The sequence below is a fragment of the Nuphar pumila genome, chromosome 5, assembly GCF_984573655.1.
Source record: "Nuphar pumila chromosome 5, dmNupPumi1.hap1.1, whole genome shotgun sequence".
Taxonomy (NCBI): Eukaryota; Viridiplantae; Streptophyta; class Magnoliopsida; order Nymphaeales; family Nymphaeaceae; genus Nuphar; species Nuphar pumila.
This window is the reverse complement of record NC_143253.1, coordinates 102,612,921-102,640,448: the sequence shown is the minus strand read 5'-3', so window position 1 is coordinate 102,640,448 and position 27,528 is coordinate 102,612,921. Positions and strand designations below refer to the sequence as shown.

General features: G+C 40.0%; 1 protein-coding gene across 3 annotated transcripts in view; it reads right to left on the bottom strand.

Moving 5' to 3' along the window:
- Positions 1-2,569: 2,569 nt before the first annotated feature.
- The window catches only part of LOC149837953 (uncharacterized), a 74,946-nt gene continuing 49,987 nt past the window's right edge, over positions 2,570-27,528 (bottom strand). For all 3 annotated transcript variants that reach the window (XM_090006282.1, XM_090006283.1, XM_090006284.1), the window contains 9 exons: positions 23,841-23,936; positions 23,651-23,716; positions 23,458-23,496; positions 23,235-23,369; positions 7,705-8,066; positions 5,584-5,677; positions 5,015-5,203; positions 3,288-3,407; positions 2,570-3,179 (listed from right to left, as the gene is read on the bottom strand). In XM_090006282.1, the coding sequence (XP_089862408.1) occupies positions 3,312-3,407; positions 5,015-5,203; positions 5,584-5,677; positions 7,705-8,066; positions 23,235-23,369; positions 23,458-23,496; positions 23,651-23,716; positions 23,841-23,936 (1,077 nt within the window). In that variant the 3' untranslated portion in view covers positions 2,570-3,179; positions 3,288-3,311. The remainder of the gene's footprint in view (positions 3,180-3,287; positions 3,408-5,014; positions 5,204-5,583; positions 5,678-7,704; positions 8,067-23,234; positions 23,370-23,457; positions 23,497-23,650; positions 23,717-23,840; positions 23,937-27,528) is intronic.

Here is a 27,528-nt window from a genome sequence, read left to right as displayed (position 1 = left end):
TAATTGGGCCGGGACTCTCTCTCTCTCTCTCTCTCTCTCTCTCTATATATATATATATATATATATATATATACATATATATATATACATATATATATATATATATATATATATATATATATATATATATATATATATACATATATATATATAAGCCGAGTTGGGCCGCAGGCCAGCCTGTGTCGGCCCAATTCCGGCCCATGGCGGGTTGGGACAGGCCGGCCCGATGCCCACCCGTACATGTATATATGTGTATCCCACAAGCACACAAACAAACGTGCATATATGACAGGTTGGACTTTTTTTCTTTTCTTTTTTTAAGATGACTATTAGGGCACCACCCCAGGGGGTCGCCCGTGTGGCCAGCGGGGTGGTTGTGAAGTCCCCGGATCAAACCCTGCTGGCACACGGGTGTTTCTGTAGCTTTCAGAGGTGGGCCAGGACGGGTGGTTGTGGGGCCCCACCTGGAGTTTTCCCTCTCTTCAGCAACAGTTCCTCGTCATAAAAAAAATAAGACTGTTAGGGCTGCTGCAGTATAAATGTAGTGCAATACAAGAAAAAGATATTTTTAATGACGAGAAACCATCACCGAGAACCAGGTCATTTCATGGGCCTGTCCACCCTGCGAGGTAAACCCTGGCCCAAGCCCTTACCGGGCTCACCCGTAAAAGGCACCCGCACACCCTGTGGGAGTCGATCACCTGGGATGAAAGGGTCAGCACCTTCTTGCAGTACAAGAAGAAAAATACTATTACAAACAATCCAAAAAGAAAGAAAAATATTATTATAAAATCCAAAGCCAGAACAAGCGACACAAGTCCATGCATATGCATGTCCCAAAGTTACCTCCTACGGCAAGCTTACAAGAAACTCTGAAAAGTTTATTTTGCAAGAAACTTGTTTAGGAAGCCGAAAATCATGCACTTTCTTTTAGGGCGCGTTTGGAAGCAAGAAACATCTAGGAAAAGTGAACCTACGTCGAAAAACCTTTTCAAATGAGCAAAAATGTTTTGCTGAGAAACATTTTCAAAAAAGTACAATTTTTTATAGGAAAGACTCCTCCAAGGGGTGGAAGAATCTTTCCTATCAAAAACTTTCTGGGCCCTCTTAGCGTCACTGTCACCGCCCTCTGCTCTTCTTCTCCTTCTCCTTTTCTTCTTTCCTTCTGCTCTTTTTGTTCTTCTTACCTTCTGTTCGAGGTGTAACACACCAAGGCTTGACATTTTTAGGTGGCGGTGGTGCTGATCCTGCAGTTGAACCCCAAGGCGGCGACACTGGTGGCGAGGGTAGAGACGAGCAGGAAGGTGAGCAACAAATGATGTGGTGGAATCGGTTATCCTGAGAGATAAGGACAGGGGTTTTGGGTTTGTGCTCCTCTCTGATTCCTCTTCAGCTGACAAAGCCCTCCAACACAAGCATGCTATCACCGGCAGAACAGTAGGTCTCTCCACTCACCCGCTCCTCCTTTCTTTCCACTTGTTCAAGTAAAAATCAACCAAACCCATTTTCTTATTCTGATTTTTTTTTGTTTACTTCTTTATGTTCTTCACTTTTCAATGGTAAGAACTGAGTACATGTTCTTTTTCTCCCTTCCATTTGTTGTTTCAGTAAACGAAACTGCATCCTCTTTCTTTTTTAATTTTTTTTTTCACTCTGTGATGTTGCTTCTGTTTTCCATCCTCTGATTCTGCTGCATCATTTGATGATGATCTATCTATTTTTTTTAGAAGTTCAACTCACATTAGGTTGAATATTCTTTGCTACTGAGTGGAAACGTTTTGCCTTTTCTTTTTAGTATTGAATCAAAGTGAAAAGAAAAAACCTGTAAATAGGATCCTATGTAGCTGCTCATCTTCTCCGACGCTGAAAACTGTATGCCATTTGTTTTAGTTATCAACTTCAAACAAGCATCATGAGAGATCCTTCATGTGGTTTTATGATCTGATTAGTGTTGATGATTTGTTGGAGAGTTTTTCATGCAAAAACAAACAAGCAAAAACTGTTCTCTTACATTTCTGGCTGGTTTTTCTCATGCTACACAAACAAACAAAAAACTTTCTTTTGAAAAACTTCTCATAGGCAAAACTTTATTTTCCTAAGAGTTTTTCTCGCTTCCAAACACGCCCCTACGCTTTTTGAAACATTATGATAAGCTCAGCTCCTTTAATATAAAAATTGCAACTCTGATAGATGTTGAAAATGCACTTTTAAAAAGAAATTTTAATGATTCCTTATTAAAAAATCAACCTAATGAATTTTTTTTTTTTTTGAGAAAAAGCTTAAAGAAGGAAGAACACAAGCTTTATGTTTTCCTTTTTTATATCACTTGCATTAATTATTGCTTTAACGTAGTAAGATAAATTTTAAGGCTAGGTCTGTGCGCCTGGAGTGGTTTCTCCGAGTACAAATCGAAAAAGATGCTTTTTAAACATGCATTTCTCACTTCACATTCAGCTGAAATCGCTTCTTGCACTCATTACTCTGGTAACTATGGCATGTCCAAGAAATCAGTAAGATTATGGTAATGAGCTGTAGTGTAGGATAACTGGGAAACAGAGAATGTAGGAAAGAAAAAGGAACACGTTTTAACTACCATTAATACAAAATTGAAAAGCCAGAATCAACAAAACAGATCTATGTATATGCTTGTCCACCGAGAAATCAGTCAGATTATGGTAAAGAGCAGCAAAAGAATAACATGTTTTTAACTCTCAGCATTTCCTTATTCCAAAATGGATGCCAACGTTTCTCCCCCTTGCAACGAAACATTCAAATGTTCAAAAGCCCCCTGAAGCAGAAGCAGACGTGTTCAAGTCGGGGTTTCTAGTTACAAATTTTTGCGGATCACGTGATTGCATTCTTAAACATTGCCTTTCATGATGCCCTTACCAGAAACTTCAATCTTCCAGAAATTCAAGCAACTGCATATCAACCCTTGCATCGAGTATTCATCAAACACCTGATGTTTCAGACGCCACCAACACTGAAAGGCACCCACCGCAGCAGGATCCATGGATTCCAAATTCTCATTTACAAAGGGATAATTATCAGCCAGATGAACACCATTCATGAAGATAATTACAGCAATGTAGTACATTCTCCACTGGCAGAAGCCCTAGAACAGTTTATAATCCACGCAGGTTGCAAGCAACAGAGCCTTTGAATCTTGAATGAACATCCTTCAAACAGAGTGCAGCACCGAAGATCAATCAGATGTATGCGATAAAGCTGAAGTACACTTAAAAATTTGTCATGCACTAATATGTTCTAAAATGAATATAAGATACCTTTATGCTGGTGAAGTCCAGGAATCATCGCTGCAGCACTTTATAGTGGAGTATCAAATCTTCTGGCTTTTTCCAGATGTATGCCTTAACAGTGGCCAAACTCATATCAGGATTCAGGAGCTGCACAAAATGTATCACGATTTCCTCAATCAATTTGTGAAAAGGATTGAAACACGAGTTGCTAAAAAAGAAGCACAACAAGCTGAATCAAAGACCTTTACAAAATAAAATATAAGGTGAGAAACCCAGAAAAAAACTTTCACCACCAATTACAAGCCCAATAATACTAATAATAATAATTATTATTATTATCATCAGCATCATCACCACCACCACCACCACAGTGGAACTACAAATTAAAGCTTTAACAAAGTCAAAATAAGCTCAAGACACTGATAACATCTCTGAATCATGTGAACTTCACGAATATCTCTAGAATCCAGAGATGGTTCAACAAAAGCTTCATGATACAACTTCAAATACTTGCTTTTTTGAAACCTAATGGCTGAACCATTGGAGACTTTCACTGTTAAGATGATCAGCTTAACTTGGGAAGTCACTCATGCTTTTAGTTATAGGAGGGCTAGCTTCAAAAGGGAGAAAGTATAGGGAAAAGGTTCAAAACAACTTGAACACAATAAATGATCAATATGCAATGACGAAGTATGAGGATAAATGGAGTGAAATGTTTAAACAAAAGCAGCTGAAAGCAAGGTTTGAAAACTCGCTTGGTCAACCTGGTGACTCGGCCCAGATTGTCCAAGTACTGGGTCAAAATCCAGTACAACTCGGTTTTGTACAAAACTCGGCCAAGTCAGCCGAGTTTTAGCATGATTCGGCTGAGTTTGCCCATGTCTCAACTGAGTCATGCATATATATACATAATATGATATATTTTATATATAATTATGTATATTATATATAAAATATAATATAAATATTATGTATATTATATATAAAATATGGTTATACATGCATTAATAATATTATACATTAAACATATTATGCATATTATATATAATATATTAATAACATACTATAAAATATACATAGTATATATATTTTATATAAAATATAAACTTAACATGACCAGGCTGAGTCACCGAGTTGACCCAGCCGAGTCACGAGTCACTGAAGGACCAGCCGAGTCACGAGTCACTGGGTTTTAAAACCATGGCTAAAAGTGCATAAGTGGACCTGTACAACATGTCATAGGCAAGATTCAAATTAGTAAGTTCTGCACAATGCACAGGCAATGAGCGATTTTCAAGACTAAGGTGCTGAAACACCACGATTACAATTCAGCACAAGTGCACAACCATCATCATCATCTACATGACATCATCTTTGCTTGTTAGTTGTCACTCATAACTTTGCATTCACTTTCTAGTGCCAACTTTGGAGCCATGACACGCAGACATCCCCTCAACCAACCTTGATGCCAGAACTAAGTTCAAGTAATTGTTAACTCTTGAGCTAAACCAACTCCCAAGACAAAAATCAGGCGTCTTTCAAACGAGGGAAAGAAGTAAAAAACGATACAAATTCTGTCATGATTATTATTCAGACATTCAAATTCTGCATACTAGCAAGTCAAATCATCAAAAGATGCTGTAACGCAAGCAAGTTACAACTGTAAGATAAGAGTTAGTCAATCTTTAAGTAGGTAATGAGGATAACAGGCGTGAAAATTTACTTGACAGCATTTTAACTACATGAACACCAACCTGGTTATTGCAAAGGATCTCCACAGAAGAAGGCTTAAGCTTTTGCAATGGCTTCAAGCCAGATCTGAAGGAGCCATCCCCAATAGGTGGCAGTGGTGATTGCCCAGTCATTCCAGATACAAAAGCTCCATCCGAATTATTTTCTAATGGCTTATCAAGAACCATTTTCTCAATAACATAATTTGTAACCTGCAAAACCAAAAAATTATTGTTCAAGCAGGTTTTCCACTATCCTGTGCAAAAGTACAAAAAAGGGATTGTAAAGGCAAAACAACACAATCAGTTTTCCATATATCCCTATCATTTAAAAACATTTGGAACATAAAGGCAGAATAATGACATTCCCTAAATCCCCATACGAGAAATTAAAAATTCATGCCCCAAAACTCAAAGATCAGATGATGGTATTTAAGGTTTTTCATAAGGTAGGCATGATTGCAGATCTACATTTTATGATAAAAAAACTTACCACTCCCATACCACAGTCAAATAGTATGTCACAAAACACAACCAAAAATTAAAAACTTCTAGCATCATAAGGTACTAATAACGCCAAAATACATGCTTACTTTATGTATCCGCAAAATCCGTGGTGCACTTAGCTTCCCTTGCGTAAGGACTTGCACAGTTGTTCCTTCATATGGTTGCAAATAAAAGCTGCATCTGCAGGAAATAAAAACAAATACAGAAATTTACATGTAACAAACATAATTGCAAGACTAAGCATAAGAAAATCAGACAACTTCAGGATTCATGATCATTTCAACAAAATTAGTATATTTAAAAGATATTTGGCCCCATAACATGCTATGATTCTATAAAGTAAAAGTGATGTGAAACATAGAACAAGTGTCTTATTTTCACATGAAAAGGACAAAACAACATGCTCTAGGCCTCGAATACAGAAAGCCCATACTGCATGCCCCCCTTGACATATATCAATTGGTCTGGGCTGATGTGGGCTTCCATATTGACCACAACTCTGACATCAGGCATCTCATATTGGCATTGGATAGGCACAAGATGAAGAGGTGGTTTCTAGTCTGGCATCGGCTCCCAGGCCAAGTTCAAGGTAGGAAGTAGTGTACACACCTGAGCACAATCTAACCAAGTTCAGGCTCTGCATGGACTGTTAACAGAACCCAAGCTCAATGCATTCAAAGTGAGCACACAGCCTATCTAATATCGACAAAGTTTCAGTGTAGTATTATTAAACATGTAATAGATAGAAGAAGGTACCTTGTTAGTCATAAAGCACCCATGTCAGCATATCAGAAAGTCTATCCATGAGCATTCCAATGAAAAACATACAGAAAGAATATGCAATAAATAAGCAATTCGGGAAAATATTTCCCCCTCACCAGATGCTCTGCATCACGCTGCTGAAGACTTTAAGTTTACTATGACAGCCAAAGAGCAAAAGTTCAAAAAGTATAAGGGGTGACAAGGTTTAACACAAAGCACAAAATGCAAATATATTGTAGACAATTAGACCTAGCTATTTATAAACGGGGAACCTAATACCATGTGACATGATGCAACCTGATTATTCTACACACAACTTTCCTGACTTCATCTCTCTTTTGGAAAAGCATACATTAGATAAGCAACAATCAGATGCCTAATTAACTTCTCCCCTAGCCTTGCTTAGCTTCATAAGCCATCCAAAAAGTTCTAATCCATGGACAGATCCCTCAGCCTAAATCCATTTAGAACTAGAGTGGAACTTCATTGAAAGAACCATAAGTCGGATCCATCTTATTCAATGCTCACAAGATCCACCTAAACATTTAAAAGGCAGAATGTTCCAGGTGCTACGAGTTTGTCCACCAATTTCCTAAAGAACACTAATTCTTAAGTTCCACATTGGGAATCATTCCGGGTCTAGAGTGAAATTCCTATAGAAAAATAATTAACTGGAACCATATTCTTTTATCCCTTCTAGTAAGGAGTCACCAAGTATACGGAAACAATAAGAAAAGGATACACCAGCATAAAGGTGCCGGAAGGCCACTATCAGATTCCCGCACACACACACACACATACAGAGTCCACTTATTAAGGAATCACATGTACACAATTCCACTATCATGAATTTGAGGGCATGTTTGCAATGCCCTGTGATTCCTGGATTTTCTAAAGATCCTGTGATTGCAAATCACAAGCACACTACTTTCTCGAGTTTACTGAAACATAAAAAGGTAAGCTGAGATTGTGATTCTCACTTGAGAATGCTCATCCCTTGAAACATGTGATTCTTGGTCACAAGACCAACAATCACAGCTTCTACTTTCTCAGCATTGATTGTTCATCCCCACTATGACTAAAGCAAACATGCCCTAAATGTTTGAGTTCAGAAGAACGGTGGCATCATAAAATCTAAAGAATACCCATCTCTGTAGTTCGAACTTTCAAGCAGACAAGACAGAAAACGCTAGATAAAACAACTATAATGTCGATGGATAGATGTTCTGGATTTTGAATGCTAGGCTACAGCAACACAGTAAGCAACAAGAGGATGGCTTTATGGCAGATAATGTCAACATTTAAAATGACTACTTTAAATCAGTCATTGATCCAACAAGTCACAAAAAGGAAACAAAAAGAAGAGAGAAAAGAAAAACCTCGAGGCATGAAAACGACACACCAAATAATTGCAATCGTAAGTATACTTCAAGGAGAGGGCTTACTTGGTATTTTCTCTAGGAGGTAGTCGACCATTCAAAACACAGTCTAGACACCACCATGGTAGCTCCTTTTCGTCTTCTGAGCCATCCAAGTCTGTAATTTTCTTTCTCCAAGGACCTCCATGAGAACCTTCAGTAATGATGGAAGGAGGAGAAACTGTTGAGAACTCAAATGATGGAACTGCAGAGCTGTGATTTTCAGTACCATCATCAACCTCTAGCCTTGAATGAGGATGGTTCCGAATGGATATATCTTTCCCTGTTGGAACATCTCCATTAGCTGAAGCTGGCGATCCAGATCTTTTCTTTCGTTTGGCTAACCAGTGGGCCAAAAGACCCCGAAGTGTTTCTTGAGCCAGATTAGTCTGCATCATTCAAACAAGAGCTTTTTTCATTTTCACTTTTTCGAAAATAAAACCAGTGTACATTAGGCACCAAATAGTATATAATACATTTCTTCACTTTCATATTTTCAAAAATAAAATCAATATACTCATAGAAACTTTTCAAGCCCAGCTGACGTGAAGCCCACATCAGCCAAGCCACATCAACTTGCTTACATAGCTTTGTTTCGGCAAGGTATATCTATTCAATTTGCATGCTGAGGGGAAAAAATTAAGATTTGTGAACATCAAAGGAATTTACAGTTGCCATGTGTTAATGTACATATATATATATATATATATATTATTTATTTATATACAGTTTATAAACATAATAGGATATGCCTCTTAGGGGCATTTTAATCATTTAACTTTTGTAATAGGGACTGCCCATTAGGGCCAGTTTTGTAAATCTGTTTTTCTCTATGTCACATGGGGTGCGGGTGCGGGTGCGGGTGCGACACGGGTGCGGCACGGGTGCGGCGCAATTTTAAAAATTTTGGACACGGGGACTCGGCTATATATATATATATATATATCCAGTGTGTGCATATGTCTATATAAATTTTGGACTCGGCTCGTGACTCTTCCAAGTTGTCTCAGATCCTCAACTAACTGAGTTAAAATAGTAGTATAACTGGGTTAGAACCAAACTAGGCTGAGTTTATCATTGACTCAGCCGAGTCTTAGCTACCATGGGAATAAAACATCATCAAGGTATTAATTAAAAGCATGTTCTGGTAAATGCATTAAATATCTTTTGCTAAAATTCATAACATTAATTAAAAGCATTAAAAGCTTTTAATTTTTCAAAGCTAGATTTGAAAAAGAGAGAGAGAGAGAGATCTCGGTGGATGAGAAAGTGTTGCTACTCGTGGATGAGAATTTATTAGCTTTTATAAGAGAGAGAACTTGGTGGATGAAAAGTGTTGGTACTCGTGGATGAGAATTTATTAGCTTTTAAGATTGAGAGAGAGAATTAAATGATAATATTTAAGAATAATTTTTTTTCTGGGCCTAATGTTTAAGACTCATGCTATATATATATATTTTTAAAAAATATATAAAAAGATCTTCTTTTTTATTTTTTGTACTAAAAATGGACATTTTTGGACTCGGTCAACGTTGACCGAGTCCAAAATTAAGACGGACTCGGCCTGGACTCGTTGACCGAGTCCGACTCGGCGTTGACCGAGTCCAGGCCGTGTCCGAGGCCGCACCCGTGTCGGGGCGTGTCGACTCGGGTGCGGCACCTCCCTAGCCGAGTCCGTGTGACATAGGTTTTTCTGTTTTTTATTTTTATTTACTTTATGTTTTCCAACTGTTGGAGCTAGCCCAACTAGCCATTGGGCTAGTCCAACGGCTAGTTGGACTAGCCTCTTGCTTCCATGTTGGCCTATATATATGGGATCTCTCTCATTGTTTCCTTAATGCTTTTCTAAGCATATTAATGTTAAATACAACACATTTTTTTTTATCTTATAGCTCTCTAGTGGATTGTGTTTGTGTATCGCCTTTGTGAGATTGTATTTGGTCCATAAGTGGCCTTTTGTTTGTATTTGTGTATCTCCTTTGTAAGATTGTATTTGGCACATAAGTGGCCTTTTGTTTGTGTTTGTGTATCTTTTTTGTAAGATTGTATTTGGCCCATAAGTGGCCTTTTGTATTTGTGCATTCTTATGTGTTCTTGTAGCCCTTAGAGGCACTCCTTTGTATTCTTCTTTGTTTCATTTCACCATGCATGGTAAATTAAAATATTAAAGCACTTTTTTCTCACAAGGAATTAGAAAGCATCACAAGTTGTGGATTCAACAAGGGAAAAGAAAAGAAAAAGTTTGCAAACGATGTTCCAACACCCACACCCAGAGACAAATGAATAAAATAACAGAAGCCATGACCAAGGTGCACTAGTAGCAAAAGCATGTGCAAACTCTTAAAAATGTAAATGTATATATATATATATAGTCATATGTAATGTCTCTTTAGGTTATCTTTATTTTTTGGTTGCATTTGAACTAGTCAACATAGGGAACTGTTGGGGTCCCAACCACTCTCTATGGCCTCCTTCACTTGTGTATAAATATGAGGCAAAGCCCTACATTGTAATGAATCTTGCATATGTTAAGATAAATAAAATCATTATTTTTTATCTCTTGTTTTTATTTTCCTTTAGTGGGTGTTTGTGAGTGAACCCATTTGTGGTTATTTGAGTGTTCACACTTGGTGATTGAGTGAACAACTTTGAAGGAAATCAATTCCTTACATGGTTTCAGAGCTTGGTTGTTTTTAGTACATTGGGAAGCATGCCACTCCAAATTTGAAAGTATTAAAGCTCTATTGCAATTCTTATTCAAGTGCTAGTAAGATCGTGATTATTTTCAAGAAATAGGTTGGTGGTGCTTGTGTGGAAAAAGAGTGTTTGTGTTCTTGATCGGTGGCGTTTGCATGGTGGTGGAATGCTCGTGATTTTCACCCTTGCTCTTATTCTCTCATCTATACTTTCTCTCCTTCTCTCTAGTCTTTTTTCTTTATTTTTATCCTTGTAAAATGGATGACAATGAAAAATGTCACCATAAAACTGATGCAGCGAGGATCGGTGGCCAGTCAATATACTTTGATTCACTTATTGAAAAGGGAGGTACAATGAAGAAAGGAATTAAGAGAAACAAAAATAACGGCTGCAGGGAACAAGTACTAACAGAAAACAAAAGAAAACCATAGAAAAAAAGAATAACAGCTCCTCAATATTCTTCAGCCTCACGTAACCCTAGGGCTGGGCATTTAATAGGCTGTGCACCGGGTCTAGATCGCGGATCTAGAACCCGGGACTGAGACCCGATGCTCTCAACTCTTGTTGGGGTTGTTGACGTGCGCTGCACAATTTCCATTCTTCGCTCGCCTGGCATAAGTGCGCAGGGGCACATCCCTGCATCGTGGTACCGGACTCGCGATCGGATCTATCACCTGGGTCCGATCGTCCATCCCATTGGAGTCGGGTTCCCTAGCCGTGCCTGGGTCATGTGGTATGGATCCGGGTCGGTCCTGCTCTGCATCATTCTCCCCCGATTGGGAAGAAGTCTGCTCTGACGACTTGTCATCACAGTAAGCATATAGATCAGACACATTTAAGATAGGCGAAATGTGTCAATCTTCGGGCAGTTCAAGGAGGTAGGCATTCGGACCTAATCGTCGAAGGATCTTGAAAGGACCATATTTCTTAGGACTCAACTTGCCATAAGTACCTAAGAAACGTTCAGGACGTAGGTAAACACAAACTAACTGACCGACTTGAAACTCGATATCACGACGACCTTAGTCTATAAAAACTTTGTAAGTTTTGTAACTTTCAACAAGTTTGGCTCAGACTTGTCTCTGAATATCATGTATGTACTCAACGGCATCAAATGCGTCTGGGTTGGGTCTGAGAGACTAGACACAGGTGCTAGATCTACTACATGGGTTGGTGAACGACCATAGACCTCTTGAAAAGGAGACTTGCCCGTGGACCAATTGATGAAACTATTGTAGGCGAACTCGGCTTGCGGTAAGACTAGGTCCCAAGTTTTGACATTCTCCCCCACTAGACTCCTGAGTAGGTTCCTTAAGGTGCGGTTCATGGCTTCGGTTTGGCCATCGGTCTGTGGGTGGTATGCACTGCTAAACTTGAGCTTGATTTTCAATAAGGCCCATAATGATTTCCAAAAAATGGCTCATGAAGCGAGTGTCACGATTTGAGGTGAACGTGTGAGACAATCCATGAAAGTGGGCCACGTCCTTGAAGTAGTACGAAGCTACTAACAAGGCGTCAGTGGTTCGCTTACACAGGACAAAGATAGCCATTTTGAAAAATCGGTCAACCACAACTAAGACGGAATCAAAACGACGCGAGGTTCTGGGAAGACCCACAATAAAATCCATGGAAACGTGTTCCCAAGGCCTCTCGGGGATGGGCAAAGGAGTATACAAACCACTGTTCTGACGTCGACCCTTAGACACTTGACATACCCGACAACTTTGGACAAACTTGACAACATCTTTGCGCATTTTGAGCCAAAAGTAGCGTTCATCTAATAGTGTGAACGTCTTATCATGTCCAAAATGCTCAGCTAGTCCCCCTTCATGCAACTCATAAATCAATTGTAGTCTAAGAGAAAACGCAGGCACACATAACTTATTACCTCGAAAGAGGTAACCGTTATGTATAGTGAACCGTGGGTCTGCCGTGCTGGCAGAGGAGATGCACCCTTCCCAGACCCGCTGGAAATCAGGGTCCGTCGGGTACAACTTGCACTGCTCAAACCTAATCACTTGGACGAACATAGTCATTAAAAGACTATTCTTCCGGCTAAATGCATCAGCTACCTTGTTCAGAGTACCTGATTGATGGCAAATTGTAAAAGTGTACTCTTGCAAGAAACTGACCCACTTGGCATGTCTAGCACTCAACTTCTTTTGACTATTTAAATACTTCAATGCCTCATGATCCGTATAAAAGACGAACTCCTTATAAATGAAGTAATGCCTCCAATAACGAAGGGCTTGTACAACGACATAGAACTCGACGCCATAAGTAGAGTACTGGCACCTCGACTGAGTCAGCTTTTCACTAAAGAATGCGATGGGCATGCGGTTCTGACTCAAGATGACACCAATTCCCACTTTAAAGGCGTCACACTCAACCTCAAAGACTGCACTAAAATCAAGAAGGGCTAGGACGGGGGCACTAGTCATTTTCGCTTTAATGACCGTGAAGGCTTTGCCCACGGCTGAAGTCCAATGGAAACTAGTACCCTTTAGGCATTCTGTGATAGGGGTCATGAGGGTGCTAAAGTTTCTCACGAAACGACGATAGAAAGTGGCTAACCCGTGAAAACTACGGATCTCTCCTATAGTCCTTGGGGTAGGCCATTCGCACGGACTTTGGCAGGATCCGCTTTCACTCCATCAGAGGACAATAAAACCCAAAAATACCACACTTGACGTCATAAACTCACACTTCTTGGCATTCACATACAGCTTCTCCTTCCTTAAAATCCCGAGGACTTGACGCAAATGATTCAAATGATCAGACAACAAAGAACTATAGACCAAAATATCATCAAAATATACTACGACGAACTTCCCTATACAAGGACGCAACACTTGGGTCATTATGTTCATGAAAGTACTCGGGGCATTTGATAACCCAAATGGTATGACTAACCACTCATACAACCCATCACGTGTCTTAAATGTCGTTTTTCACTCATCCCCCTCTCGAATACAGATTTGGTTATACCTACTTTTTAAATCGATTTTGGAGAAAATAGAGACACCAACCAACATATCAAACATGCCATCCAACCGGGGAATGGGGAAACGGTACTTGACAGTGATGTGCTTGATCGCTCTATTGTCGACACACATGTACATGGATCCATCTTTCTTAGGAGTGAGAAGGGCGGGCACTGCACAAGGGCTCACACTCTCACGAATAAAACTCTTTTGCAGTAACTCTTTAACCTGTCTCAACAGCTCAGCATGCTCAGATGGATTCATGCGATACGCGGGGAGGTTAGGTAGACTAGACTCCGGGACAAAATCAATGGCATGATGTACATGGAAGGTCGTCTGGCATAATGTCACTAAATTCCTCAACAAGGGGCGCGATGTCCACGGGAACGGGCAACTACGTACTCATAGACGGTTTAGCCACCAGGGCATAACAATAATCATCCTCCCTACAATGGCTCAAGAAAGTCTGGCATGATAGGCCCGCGAGCCGGGGAGCTCGCTCAAGATTATCCACAGTGGAAAAACCGGTCTCTTTGATAGGAAGAAGGATTATTTTATGACCCTTAAAAATAAATGAGTACGTGTTCCGACAGCCATCGTGAATGGTCTTGCTATCAAATTGCCAAGGATGTCCCAACAGAATATGACACGCACTCATAGGGGCTACATTACACCACACCTCATTGTGGTAATGTTCACCCATGAAGAACCAAACTAGACAACGTTGGGTAATGGGAACCTCGTTTCTCTTTTTGAACCACGCCATCTTTTATGGTTGGGACAACTTTTCTGTTTTCAGATTTAGGGTGGACACGACACTCTTGAAAACCATGTTCTCACAAACCCCAGTGTCAATGATAACATCGCATGCATGCCCCTCACAGTTGCATCGGGTTCTAAAAATGTTCTGCAACCATTTTGCAGGAGCCGCCGACTCTCGGGGTGCAGTCAAAACATGACGGATTGACAACAAATTTTCGACATTACCGTCGAACTCTATGACTTTCCTTTCATTCTCTCCCTCAACCGACAACTCACCCTCAGTCTCACTATCGGATGCTGACTCAACAATACCCTCGATGAAATGGGCGTTCTTGTTCACGGTGGGGCACTTGGATGCTAAGTGTCCCAACTCCTAACACCTAAAACAACGAATGGTAGACTCACTAGGCTTGGCTTTGGATCTGGTATGGTATGATGGTCCAGACTGGCCAGACTTGCTAGGGTCTACTCTTGGGGTGGACTTTGATTCTTCCTTCCTATGGGAGCTCGCTCCCCTAGTTGGGAAACTCAACTAAGCTGGTCACTCCGGGAGGCTCTATATTCCTGCCTCCTTTTCAACTTGTCCTCCACATTCATGGCATAATTGCTGGCCTGATCTAATGACTTGATTGTGACACAACTGAAATCATCAGAAATAGCATGACGAAGACCAGAAATATACCTCATGACCTATTGGTGGGCGATCTCCTCGATCTGCACTCGCAGGAATAGACGATGGAACTCAGCAGTGTAGTCCGCCATGATACGTGTTCCTTGCCGCAGGGTTAGGTACTCCTTGTAGGCCCTCTCGGCGTGGTCTGAAGGCACGAACTTGGACTGCATCAACCGTTGCATCTCCTCCCATGTTTGTGTGCGCTCTTGTTTCTGTCGTTCCCTCGACTATTGCAGAGCAACCCACCATGTCTGCGCTAGGCTTCTCAACCGAGTGGATGCTAGAGAGACACGACGGTACTCAACTACAATATGGTAGTCGAAGAAAAATTACACGGCATAGGCCCAATCGAAGAACTGCTCGGCATCAAATCGTCCCACGAACTCTAGAAGGTCCAACTTCACCCCGTAGGTAGAGGTATGCTCTGGCATTCTCTGTTGACGAGGTTCCACCATTCCTGTCGGGTACTCATTCCAGAAAGCGTCATCATCCAACATTGCATCATCACCCTCATCACGATACTGCTCGCCTGGAGGTTGGTGCTGACGGACTCCAATGACGTGTGGTTGGCGCTCAGGTCGCACCAGTCCCTGTTGAATCTGCATAGTTGTTGCCTGAAACTGCCTCGGTCTGGCCCACCCTTGGGTGGGAGCCATTTGTTGCCGGCGTTGAGGCACCGGTATAGTAGGTGGGAGGACTGGTCGGTGAACCGTTTTTGGGTTGGTGGGAATGGGGTAATATGGATTTGGGTTGGAAGTTGGGGTATGGTGGAAGTAGTGGGTTGGATATGAGATAGGGTTCTGGATCAGGGACGAGATAAGGGATTGGGCCAGGTTTGGGTTTTGGTATGGGTATTGGTTATGGGTTGTGTGGTACTGAGATGATTCTCCCGATTGAATATGGATCGGGTCTAAACCTACGCTAGTCGTCGGACCCAGAATGGGATAAGTAGGGTCATGGATTGAGTTGTGATGGTTAAAGGCTTGGTTAGAACTCGATCCATAATGTGTTGGGTCTGGTTTTGACCCGGCTCAAAATCAAGTTGGAGCTCCGTCCGGGTCCAATATAAGATTGGGTCGGTATTGGATCGCGCATTAGGGTCTAAAATGTTGGGCTAGACCAGATTCGGGATAAACCGCGAACTGGGCCCAACTGGGTAGGTTGGGGGAATAGGCTCAAGGCTCATACCCGCTCCCTGGGACCCAAAGGGCGGTCCCCAAGACCCGGGTCTGGGCCCTACTACAACTGGTTTCGGTCCAGACCTTGTCGGGTTCGGACAAGTCCATAGGGGCCCACCTCCCCCGACTCGTTGTTGGGCTGTGATCGAGCCCTCACGAGCGAATTCCGGGGGGGGTGAAAAATCAACCCCACCCCTCACTACTGTGACGACGCCTGCAAAACCTTTACCGTGGTCTGATGCCAGGTCGATGCACCCAAGCCGACGATGGGAGACCCTTCGACGAACCCCTGGCTCAGTGGGTACGCACTGCCGATCTGGTTCGTTGCTGCTACCAGGGCAGAGTTCAGAAACGGTACCATCGGCTGGCATGTTACGCGACCGGCATCCCTGTGCAGGCCTGCCTCGGTGCCATCCGGTTGCACAGCAGGTTGGCAGGGGTTCGGGTGGACTTGTTTGAGCGTCATCGTAGTCGCGGGGCTTGCAGTATCGTCGCCCACTCCAACACTCGTTTTCAACATGATCATTGCGTGCGTCTCCACCGACGACTGAAGAACAACGATCCGTCCTTCGATCACATCCAAACGCTTTGACATGCCGGCTACGTCCTTGCTTACGCGTAGCAGATTTTCCTGGATCTTCGTTATCATATCGATCATTCGCATCATGGGGCCTTCGTTGACGATACCTGATCCCTCACACTCCTTCCCGCTCGCAGGATCATCCCTCGCTTCTTGTGTCATTCCGTCGACCAAGGAGGAGGGGTTGTACTCTAATACCACTTTGATGCAGCGAGGATCAGTGGCCAATCAATATACTTTGATTCACTTATTGAAAAGGGAGGTATAATGAAGAAAGGAATTAAGAGAAACAAAAATAACGACGGCAAGGAACAAGTACTGACAGAAAACAAGAGAAAACCATAGAAAAAAAGAATAACAGCTCCTCAATATTCTTCAGCCTCACGTAACCCTAGGGTTGGGCATTTAATAGGTTGTGCACCGGATCTGGATCCCGGATCCGAAATCGAGACTCGATGCTCTCAACTCTTGTTGGGGTTGTTGACGTGCGCTGCACAATTTTCATTCTTCGCTCGCCTGGCATAAGTGCGTAGGGGCACGTCCCTGCATCGTGGTGTCGGACTCGCGATCGGATCCATCACTTGGGTCCAATCGTCCATCCCATTGGAGTCGGGTTCCCTGGTCGTGCCTGGGTCATGCGGTATGGATCCGGGTCGGTCCTGCTCTGCATCAAAAACTCATCAAGCTTAATGATTCAAACTATGTAACATGCGCTTCAATTATGAAGCATCTTATATGGGGAAAAGGGTTGTGGAGATTAGTAGATGGGACTGATCTAGAACCCAAACTAATCCTTATCAAAGTAGGTGAGAAAAAGATACCTCTTACGAAGGTTGAGAAAAATAAATCAATGACTACTTATGAGAAGAAGTTGAAGGAACGGAGGATAGGGCATCCAAGATTATGTCTTGGCTCATTAGTAGCGTCGACATTAAGAAGCATTTAAGTCTTGCTAAATTCGAACATGCAAACAATGCATGAGATTATCTTAAGAGAATGTGTTATCTTATAGATATTGCACATGTGTGCAACTTGCAAGATAACATATGAAATATGGTTCATGTAGACAAAAACATTGGTTTGTCCGAAATATGGGAGGAGTTGGGTCTTCTTGAACCAAAGTAGCATTGCCCGGAAGACATAGAACTCTGCCAAAATCAAATATACGTTGAACACTTTTACCAATTTATTAATGGGTTGCGATTGAAGTTTGAATCCACCAAATTCACTCTTCTTCATTGAGGAAAGTCTCTTTCGATAGAAGACACTATAGAAGAATTAAGTATGGAGGAGAATAGGCTTAGAAAGTGAATCTCTAAGAGTAATAATGACTCGGTTCTAGTCGTATTTAGACCGAAAAACTATGTTTATACCAACAAACCATCACACCATCGAAGGTCAAACGATGAGAAGCAAGGCAATAAGTATGAAAGAAAGAAAATTATTTGCTACTATTGTCGTGAACCGGAACATGTGAAAACATATTGTTCTAAATTGAAGAAACCTTATGAGAAGGAGGTTGCTTCTGTTGGACCTTCCCAAGAGTCAAGTGATGTAAAAATCACACAAGATCTATCTATTGAAAACATATCCTTAACACAATTAGTGGAGATTCTACAACCTCTACTCAAAGAAGCATCCTCATTCACTAGAGTTGTGGTCTCTTCCTTCAGCTTCTTTGATCTCGGTAAATCTCTTTGCCTTCTTGACTCAGGTGCCTCTTTTCATATGATACCAAATGATGATAAGTTATCCGGATGTTATAACTCAAGTGGGTCAAATGTTTTCACAGTTGATGGAACATCTCCTGAAATAAAATGAATAGAAAATTTTGAAAACATCTCAAAATTCAAAAATATTTTATATTCCAAAATTTAGATATATTCTTAAATTGAACTTAAATCTTTTATTTATTTCTCAATTATCTGACCATGGATGTAAAGTTTCCTTTAACTCTCGTGGTTGTCAAGTGCAAGATCGTTAATCAGGAAAGCTGATTAGAGGAGGCTTGTACTACATGAATTTTTTGGAAATACCCAAGAATACATTTTGTTGCAATGTTCAGAAATTTGATTTGGATTTATGGCATAAGAGACTTGGTCATCCTAATATATCCAAGATTTATTAAAACTTCTATTTTTCGATGACTTTTTTTGTCTGCTTTCATCCTTAGATTTAATTGCTTATACTAATGTTGATTGAGGGGTGATCCAAATAACCAATACTCAACCATTGGCTTTTGTGTATTTTTAGGTGAATCATTGATTTCTTAGAAGTACAAGACATGGGTGTCAACTGAAGCAAAATTTAGAGACATGGCTACAACCACTACGAAAGTGGTCTGGTTAAGAAGATTGCAGGCTGACATGGGTGTCAGAGTAAAGGAGCATCACGATTATGTCGTGACAACAAAAGTTTCATCTACGTTACCAACAATCAAACATTCCACGAATGAACCAAACACATTGAGATGGACTGTCACTATGTACGAGAGGAATTCCTACACGACATTATTGATCTTCTCTATGTTACTTTAGAATATCATTTGGAGGATTTCTTCACAAAACCTCTCGCTTTTCTTAGATTTCACTTTCTTTTGGACAAACTTTCGGTTATCCAGCCGTAAGTTTGAAGGAGAGTGTTATATATATATATTGTCATATGTAATGTAACTAAAAATAATAACTAGGAATAGTTTCTTTAGGTTTTCTTTATTTTTTTATTGCATTTGAACTAGTCAACACATGTTAACTAGTCATTTATCTCTTGTTTTCATTTACCTTTAGTGGGTGTTTGTGAGTGAACTCATTTGTGGTTCTTTGAGTGTTCATTTTGGTATTTTAGTGGAACTCTCTTGAGTGTCCACTCTTGGTGATTGAGGGAACATCTTTGAAGGAATTCATTTCCTTACACAGACATGTCACTGTTCAACAATGGTCAACTATTATAGAATCTTGCAAAAAGTGTTCACTAGTAAGTTCTGGCATAGAACACCATTAGTTCTTTAGGATGTTGAATATATGCACAATGATGGATGGTGGGCCTGGTGGCTGGTCGACAAACTTCAGCTGTGAAAAGCGAGCCATGTCACAGGGTCATGCCGTTTTGGTAGTGTGCCCCTTGTAACACAACTAGGCATGCTATATGTACGGACATTACTTTATTATTTTTTAATCATTTTTAATGACTTTTAATAGTATTTCAATAAAAATGCATTTTAATTTTTAATATATTTAAATATCAAAAAATTTTATTGGGTAAAAACTTAAAAATTCCATGTACCATGTCCTATTTTTCAAAAAGTTTACGAACTCACAGCTCGTGTTGGGTCGTTCCTCGTATCATTGGTTATGACAAGCAAAGATCCCATAACTATGTGTGTGTGTGTGTATATATATATATATAATTTATTTAAGAAACTATTGAGTAAATTACGCTTTTTCGACCTTTATGATCTACATGGTTTTGTTTAGTGTGAAATGAGCTGTCACATGGAAACAGATGCAGCGGTGGGTGCGGGACACGATGTGGATATGCTTAGTACAATACGATCATTTGTAAATATTAAGCATCCAAAAATCGCATTTTTCATCGAATATACATGATCCAACAGTCGATTCCTAACAAATAGACCGCACCGAATGCATCTGCAGGGTTGGATTTGCAAAAAAGGGTCAGAAATGCCTAGTTCACACTCCAGTTCACATATTTTCAGTATATATATATGCTATGTCACACAGACTCTTCTAACAGGGCACCGCACCCGCATCGCACCCGCACCCAAGCGGGTGCGACTTGGACACAGCTTCCTTTGTGTTAGGTGAAGTCAACCACACTGAGGTCCATTTCTATCCAAAAGTAGATTCAGTTAACCCTAATCAAGTCCATTTTTATCTATATTATATATATACATACATAAATGCACACACATACACGTATTGTTAACTTAAAACTGTTACAAATTATATATATACCCTCCCTGCACCCATGCACCCAAGTTTTTTTAAAGTGCTACAACGCTGCCTCTGCACCCGTACCCTCACCCACATCCGCACCCACACCTATGTCACATAGTATATATGCTACTAATGAAGGTAAGGAACTAATGATCCAGACATCATAGGTACAAGTTGTATCGACTCAATCTAACCATATAAATGTGTTCAGCATGGTTTGTTTGCTAAGGATCAAGCCTTGGATCATGCTTTTCTAATGTAAAAAATGATTTTTTGAGTTATGAGATTTGGCACATTGTGGGCCATTGAATTTTGAACCCCTTTAAAAGCCTAATTACTTGTCATAATCACATGATTCAAAACAAGTTTCCTACTAAACAAACCATGTAGATCACATCCGTAACATTTGATCTACAAAAAAACGGAAATTTTTGAAGAAAAGATTGATTTCTACTCATTAGTTTCTTAGCTTCATTAGTAGCCAATATTTACCTATATATATCAGATCAAGAAACTCAATGAACTATGGTAGCCCATCAAATTGCTTTTGCCCCTAACATGGCATTCTTAGGCATTTTTATAATAATTCTCAACATAAAGGATGATGAAGTAATTTTATAAACATTGCCGAAGATTGACACATCATTTATTGATGTTTTGGATCTTTGCCAAAGAATTTTTTTGCCACATTCACATCAACATGGTCTAGCTTGGATAGTTAAGCTTTTTTAGCAACCCAAAGACTGACATGACAACGCTGAAAAATCAAACTTAAGGAAAAAAACATGAATAGAGATCCATTAAGGTGATGTCGATCTTGGCTGAGGTCTGTCACAACTGATCTGTCATCTCAAGCCCATTATGGGATAGTTGGTTTCAGTGTGGGTATCCCACTCCTGCTAGGCATGACTCAACCTGGCATATAACCCAAAGGGTTCAATATCCAGCTTCCTATGGCCCACATACGTGACCTGATTTCTAGGCATAACCTGTAAACAGGCCTGGTCTCTGATGTGACAATGACGAAATGAATGTATAAGGTACTTGTATTTCCTCCAGGCAATTTGGAAACAGATTGAAAAAAAGATTTCCAGAGTCCAGACCTTCAGGTGTAAAAACCAAAACTGAATCCAACCTGTTTAAGTAATTGAAGCTAGAAAGTGTTACCAGATCCAAGGAAACAGGTTTGGTTCAGTCAGATATCCTACTCAAATCCATACCATTGACAACCCTATCTTTGGTAGGCCTCCAAAGAAAGGTGAATAAAAAATAAATGACCCTATATAAACAATGTATAGAAATGGAACCACATGATCCACTCAAAGTTTTTACACTGAAATCTAGTGAACAGAACTGATACGCACCATAGCATGCAGGAGGGTTGGAGGACTCACATATGGCGCAGTGGAGGTGTTCCTAGAGCCACCTGGGTGGTTTATTTAGGGAGTCTTGGGAGATTACTCACTTTTGACAGGATGAAAAGATTTGGTATCACCCTAGCTAACAGATGCCCATTTTGTGAGAGGGAGTCCAATCAACACATTTTTATCTCGTCAGATTGTTGGTAACATCTGGAGGAAAATTTGCCATTTGTTTGGTTGTCGGTGATACCCCTGCAGGGAGTTCACTTTGGAGTTGCGTTGGTGGCAGCAGCAACAATTTTCAGATCCTTGGATGACTAAATGCTGGGGACTGGTTTTCAACACTGTTTGTTGGAAGTATGGAGAATTCAAGATCGGATGGTTCATGATTCAGTTTCTTATTCAATTAGTAAAATCTTCCATGAAGTGTGGATGGCCTGCTCTCAGGCATTTTTAAAGTTCTACTGGGAACCAGTGGAGTTGTTGACAATCAAAGCATGGACAAAATTCAGGGTTAGGCCTGGGAAATGGCCACCGGATGGTGTACAGCCGCTCGACATCCCAATGGTGGCAAGGGCTATTCCAGGCAGCACATGATTGGTGTTCAGTATCCAGAATAGAGACGGACAATTTTTGGTGGCTGGTGTAACACAGTGGAGTTCAGACCTGCTTATTCCTGAAGTTCAGTTGCTTGATAGACTGCTGGGGTTTGTGGAATAGTCATCTAAAGCGATTTCCATCAGCTGCTCTAGTGTTGCGAGTAGGAGATGGATAAAATCCATTTGCCTGGGAAGGAGATCTACCGGTGATAATCTCCGTGCAATTAGTAAGGGCTCTCTCAAAGTTGTCGGTGCTTAATGAAACCCCTTCGTATATGGTATGTTCTCTTCTTATCTGTAATATAGCAACAGGAGAATCGGAGTTTGGGCACAATAGGCTGCCCGCCTGGGATGTCACCCAGGATAGTTCTGTATTGTTATAATTCAATTTTGTACATTTTGTGTATAGATAATTTTGATTAATGGAAGGTGGCCTAACCCCCAGCACTCATGGAAAAAAAACTGATAAGCAAAATTTATGCAGTTCTGCACATAGTATCTCTCCTGGAACAGTCTAGTCATACACTGAAACAACATCCTTAAAAGTTATACTGCCTTCTCAAAGCCGGAAGCACTTAAAAGGATTTAAAACTTTTAAATAAAATAAGATTGACAAAATTGGAGTATTGAGCTTGTAAATTTTTCATGCAATAATTTTTTAGTTCATAATGGATCAAAATTTACTAATGATTATGGGTTTTCTTTTGTGCTTGATGGAAAACTAAATGGCAAGCATAGAAACCAAAGCAAGATCACAAATTATTTACCTTCTGTTCTTCAGATGCACCTAAAATGTTCAAGTCTGTGGCATACATCTCTGCCGAAAAGCATTGTGGTGTGTCCAAGTGGATAGACATGCTTCCTAGACGAGTATCCATGGTGAACCATGCAGGAATGCTAACCTAAAAAATTTGAAAAGGAAAGTCAATTTACCACCTTGTCAAACAAAATAATCTCCTTAAAATGATTGCACTTAAATATGTGCAATACCATTTCAAACAACTCTTCCTTCTTCTCGTCAAAAGAAACCTGAAGTTGAAGAAAGCATAGAAGGGTTAGAGAACAACCACAAACAATTATATTATGTTAGTTGCCACAATGTTGAAGATGATTTTTCTGATATTTTATTTAGCACTATCCTACTCTGATAAAGATTGTGGAAAACAATTTTATGAAGATAAACCTTGCCATAGTCCTCAATCATAACACCTCTAGTAATCTCCCACAGCTTCACTGACCCTGCAGTGTCCTATCAAAGAAAGATTCCACAACCTTAGGTTTCTAAGATACATCTTATCAGAGTGGTGGTTCATTTTTTGACACCAAATAATTAAATGAAATATAGATTACACTGCACGTGTAGGAAACTTTACCTTAGTCAGAACATGTCTTCTATTATTCAAAATTTCATGCTGCACAATCCCTGGGGTTCCTGGGATAGTGCATAACGGATTTTTATAGACAGGTACCTAGAGAAAAGAAAATAAAGATCAAATATTTCTGGGTTAAAGAAAAGATAAAGAAGCATACATGAAAAAGAGGGTCGAAACAGGACAAAATTTTGATTCCTCAGAACAATGAGACATCTAACAACCAACCAAACGGCTTCAAGGCATTCAGCAATCATTATAAAAGATGAATTACATCCTAGAGCAGCTCACCTCTTTGCAGTTTAAGCATTTCATATCCATTCTATGCTTCCTTGAAACCCATGGTACAAGTATAATAGGAGGATGGAAAGGAAAAGCAACTGAAGACAGCTTAGATGAGCCCCAACTTTCCTTTCATACTTGGCCTTAGCAAATACTTCTCCTTCATAAAAGCCCTGATAGTTTCTAGTTCTTTGAGGCCAATACAAGCATAATTTCAATCATTTAGGTTTGAACTTTAAAATTAGTTACAGCAAGACTGTCTCATCATCTTGCATGCATGTTTATGTGGCAAAAGGCAGAGCCAGGGAGGATTAAGACAGAACAAAAAACCAAGGAAATGATCCCCACTAGGACTAGCACAGATGGGAGTGACTGGAGGTCAACCCCTCAACTGAGAGGTAACTTAAGACAAGTATGCAGGAGATGAAGAACCGGATGGGGCACTAGGTTTGGGTGTGCACCGGTTCCACCAACATTGAACTGTCCAATCAAATGATTGGATGGACAAGAAAACCCCCACAGATGTGATTTACATGGTTTATTTAATGAAAAACAAGGTTTGAATCATGTGATTGGAACGTGTAAGAATGATTTTCAAGGGCTTTTAAAATCAATAGCCCAGAATGTACCAAAATTTGACAAATCAAAAGAATATGATTTTATTTTTTTTTTAAAACAAGATCCAAGGCCTGATCCCTAGCAAACAAACCATGCTGAACACCTCTATACGGTCAGATTGAGCAAGACAGGGATGGATAACCTCAGTGCACACACTTTAATCAACTGATTGAATTTTGTAAATACATAGTCAATTTTTAAGGTTTAAAACTTTAGTTTCACTTTACGTTTTAAGGTTTAAAACTTTAGTTTCAGTTTTCAAAACATTTTTTTTGGAGAAACTTTGTAAAACAAAATTACAAAAGCAACTCTTTTTACTCTCTGAAAATTGTATTTTTCTTTTCTTCCAAAACAGGATTTATATACCCTTAAAAGTAACCAGTACCACTGTTTTTTAGGGTCTTTTGGTCATTTCAACCAGTTGAATGCCGCTAAAGTTAGTATAAAGGGTTTAAAGTTAGACTAACCCTATATATATATATATATAGCAAACAAACCATGCTGAACACATCTATATGGTCAGATTGAAAAAGACAGAGATTGATAACCTCAGTGCACACACTTTAATCAACTGATTGAATTTTGTAAATACATAGTTACTTTTTAAGGTTTAAAACTTTAGTTTCACTACTTTTTAAGGTTTAAAACTTTAGTTTCACTTTTCAAAACATTTTTTTTTGGAGAAACTTTGTAAAACAAAATTACAAAAGCAACTCTTTTTACTCTCTGAAAATTGTATTTTTCTTTTCTTCCAAAACAGGACTTATATACCCTTAAAAGTAACCAGTACCACTGTTTTTTAGGGTCTTTTGGTCATTTCAACTAGTTGAATGCTGCTAAAGTTAGTATAAAGGGTTTAAAGGTAGACTTACCCTATATATATATGTGTGTGTGTGTGTGTGTGTGTGTGTGTGTGTGTGTGTGTGTGTGGAAAAATGTTTTGTACAAATGAGTGCACCAGAATGGTGATACACTAGCATTTTCTGGCCACGTTCCACCATCTGATTGGCTGCAACTGTTAGGGTCACACCAGCCAGCATGGACGGTGCCAGCCTAATGGTTTCCAGCCGATCTGATGCGCAAATAGTGCCAGTTATAGGCTGTGATAAGACCGAATATGGCTATAGGACATCGCACCCTTTCAGATGGTACTGATTTCACCAGCTTCCGGTATCACAATGGCTGATGGTAGAGTACATAGGGCTGCCTATACACTCATGTGAAGGGTTGCAAATGGGTCGGAACCAAGAAGAGGGATTTGCAAAATTTGGCTGTCTCGGATCCGAACCAACCAGACTCTCCAATGTATTTGGGATCCGAAATCCGACCCGTTTGCATCCTCCCTACTCATGTGTACAGAATCGCCCCTTATATATATATATATATAATTGTCACCGATATCAGAGATATTTTCAAAATATTGCCAAATATGAAAATATCAAGATTTTTTCATGATATTTTTGAAAAAAAATATTTTATATATTTTAAACCAATTTTTGTATTTTGTTTCTTTTGTATTTTAAAAACTTTTCAAACTTATTTCCTTATATTTTTGCAAGAAAAACTGAAACAAAACCTATTATTTTCTTATCTTTCTTATTATTTTTTATATTTTTCTAATTTTTGAAACTCCCCAGAAATTATCTTGAACAATAGGTGACTATATACATTACCATCAATTTTTTGGCATAAAAGTTATCAAGGTTGGATGAAGGAATTTGGGGATCCAAGCTTATTGTAATTGGTAATGATGGCAGATGCCCAGTGTCAGTACGTGCAAAGACAAACTTAACAAACAAAAAAATTGTTCAAATAACTGATGATCATTACAATACGAGATTCGCATAATCTTCCTACTTTTTTAATCTTTGTAACAACAATCAGACGGCAAGACCTAAGCTAAACATGAGATATCTATGTCACAGGGATTCAGCCAACCAGGTGCCGCACCCGCATCGATGCGACGCGGGTGCGCGTGCGGCACCTGATGTGGTCAACTTGACCCTGGGTGCGGTCAACGCACCCAGGTCATAAATGTCTAAATTTTGGACTTTAAAAAAAAAGAACCCGATGAAATGGGCTGATAGGAGGATTAGGGCAAAAAAAAATTGCCCTCTCCTCCCGACGCCGGCAGCGACTACGAGCTACCACCTTCCGGCGACGCCTCCTCTCCATCTCTAACCTAGGTACGCATTCACTCTCTCTCATTCTCTCCTTCAATCTCTCTCTCCCCTCGTCTCTCAATCTCTCTTCTCAGAACACTAAAAACACAACCTTAATCATAACCCAAGACTTTGATCCGTTTATAGGTTAAAGAACCATAATCACAAATCTCATTTTCTTGTGATGTTTTCAAAACATGGTTGCCAATCGAGGAAGCGGGAGCGGGAAGTGATACGAGAAGCGGAAGCGGGAAGCGAGGCACTTTCAAAATTTTAGGAAGCGGGAAGTGCGGGACGACTTAGAAGCGAATCAGGAATCGTCTCGGAAGCGACCTAGGAAGCGAACCAGAAGCGACCTAGGAAGCGAGGGGAAAGCGAAAAAAAAAGAAAAATAAATAAAAATAAAAATAAAATGACGGAAGCAAGGGGGAAGCGAAGGAGAAGCATGCTTCCCATAAATGGGAAGTGTGTTTCCTATAAATGGGAAGCGCATCTCCCATAAAAGGAAAATGCGCTTCGGGGAAACGCGCTTCCCCACTAGGCTAGGCATTTCCGATAACTCTGTTTCAGAAATCTGTTTTCTTGGATAAATGTCAGAAAAGTTATGGTATTTAAAAAAATTTGGGTTT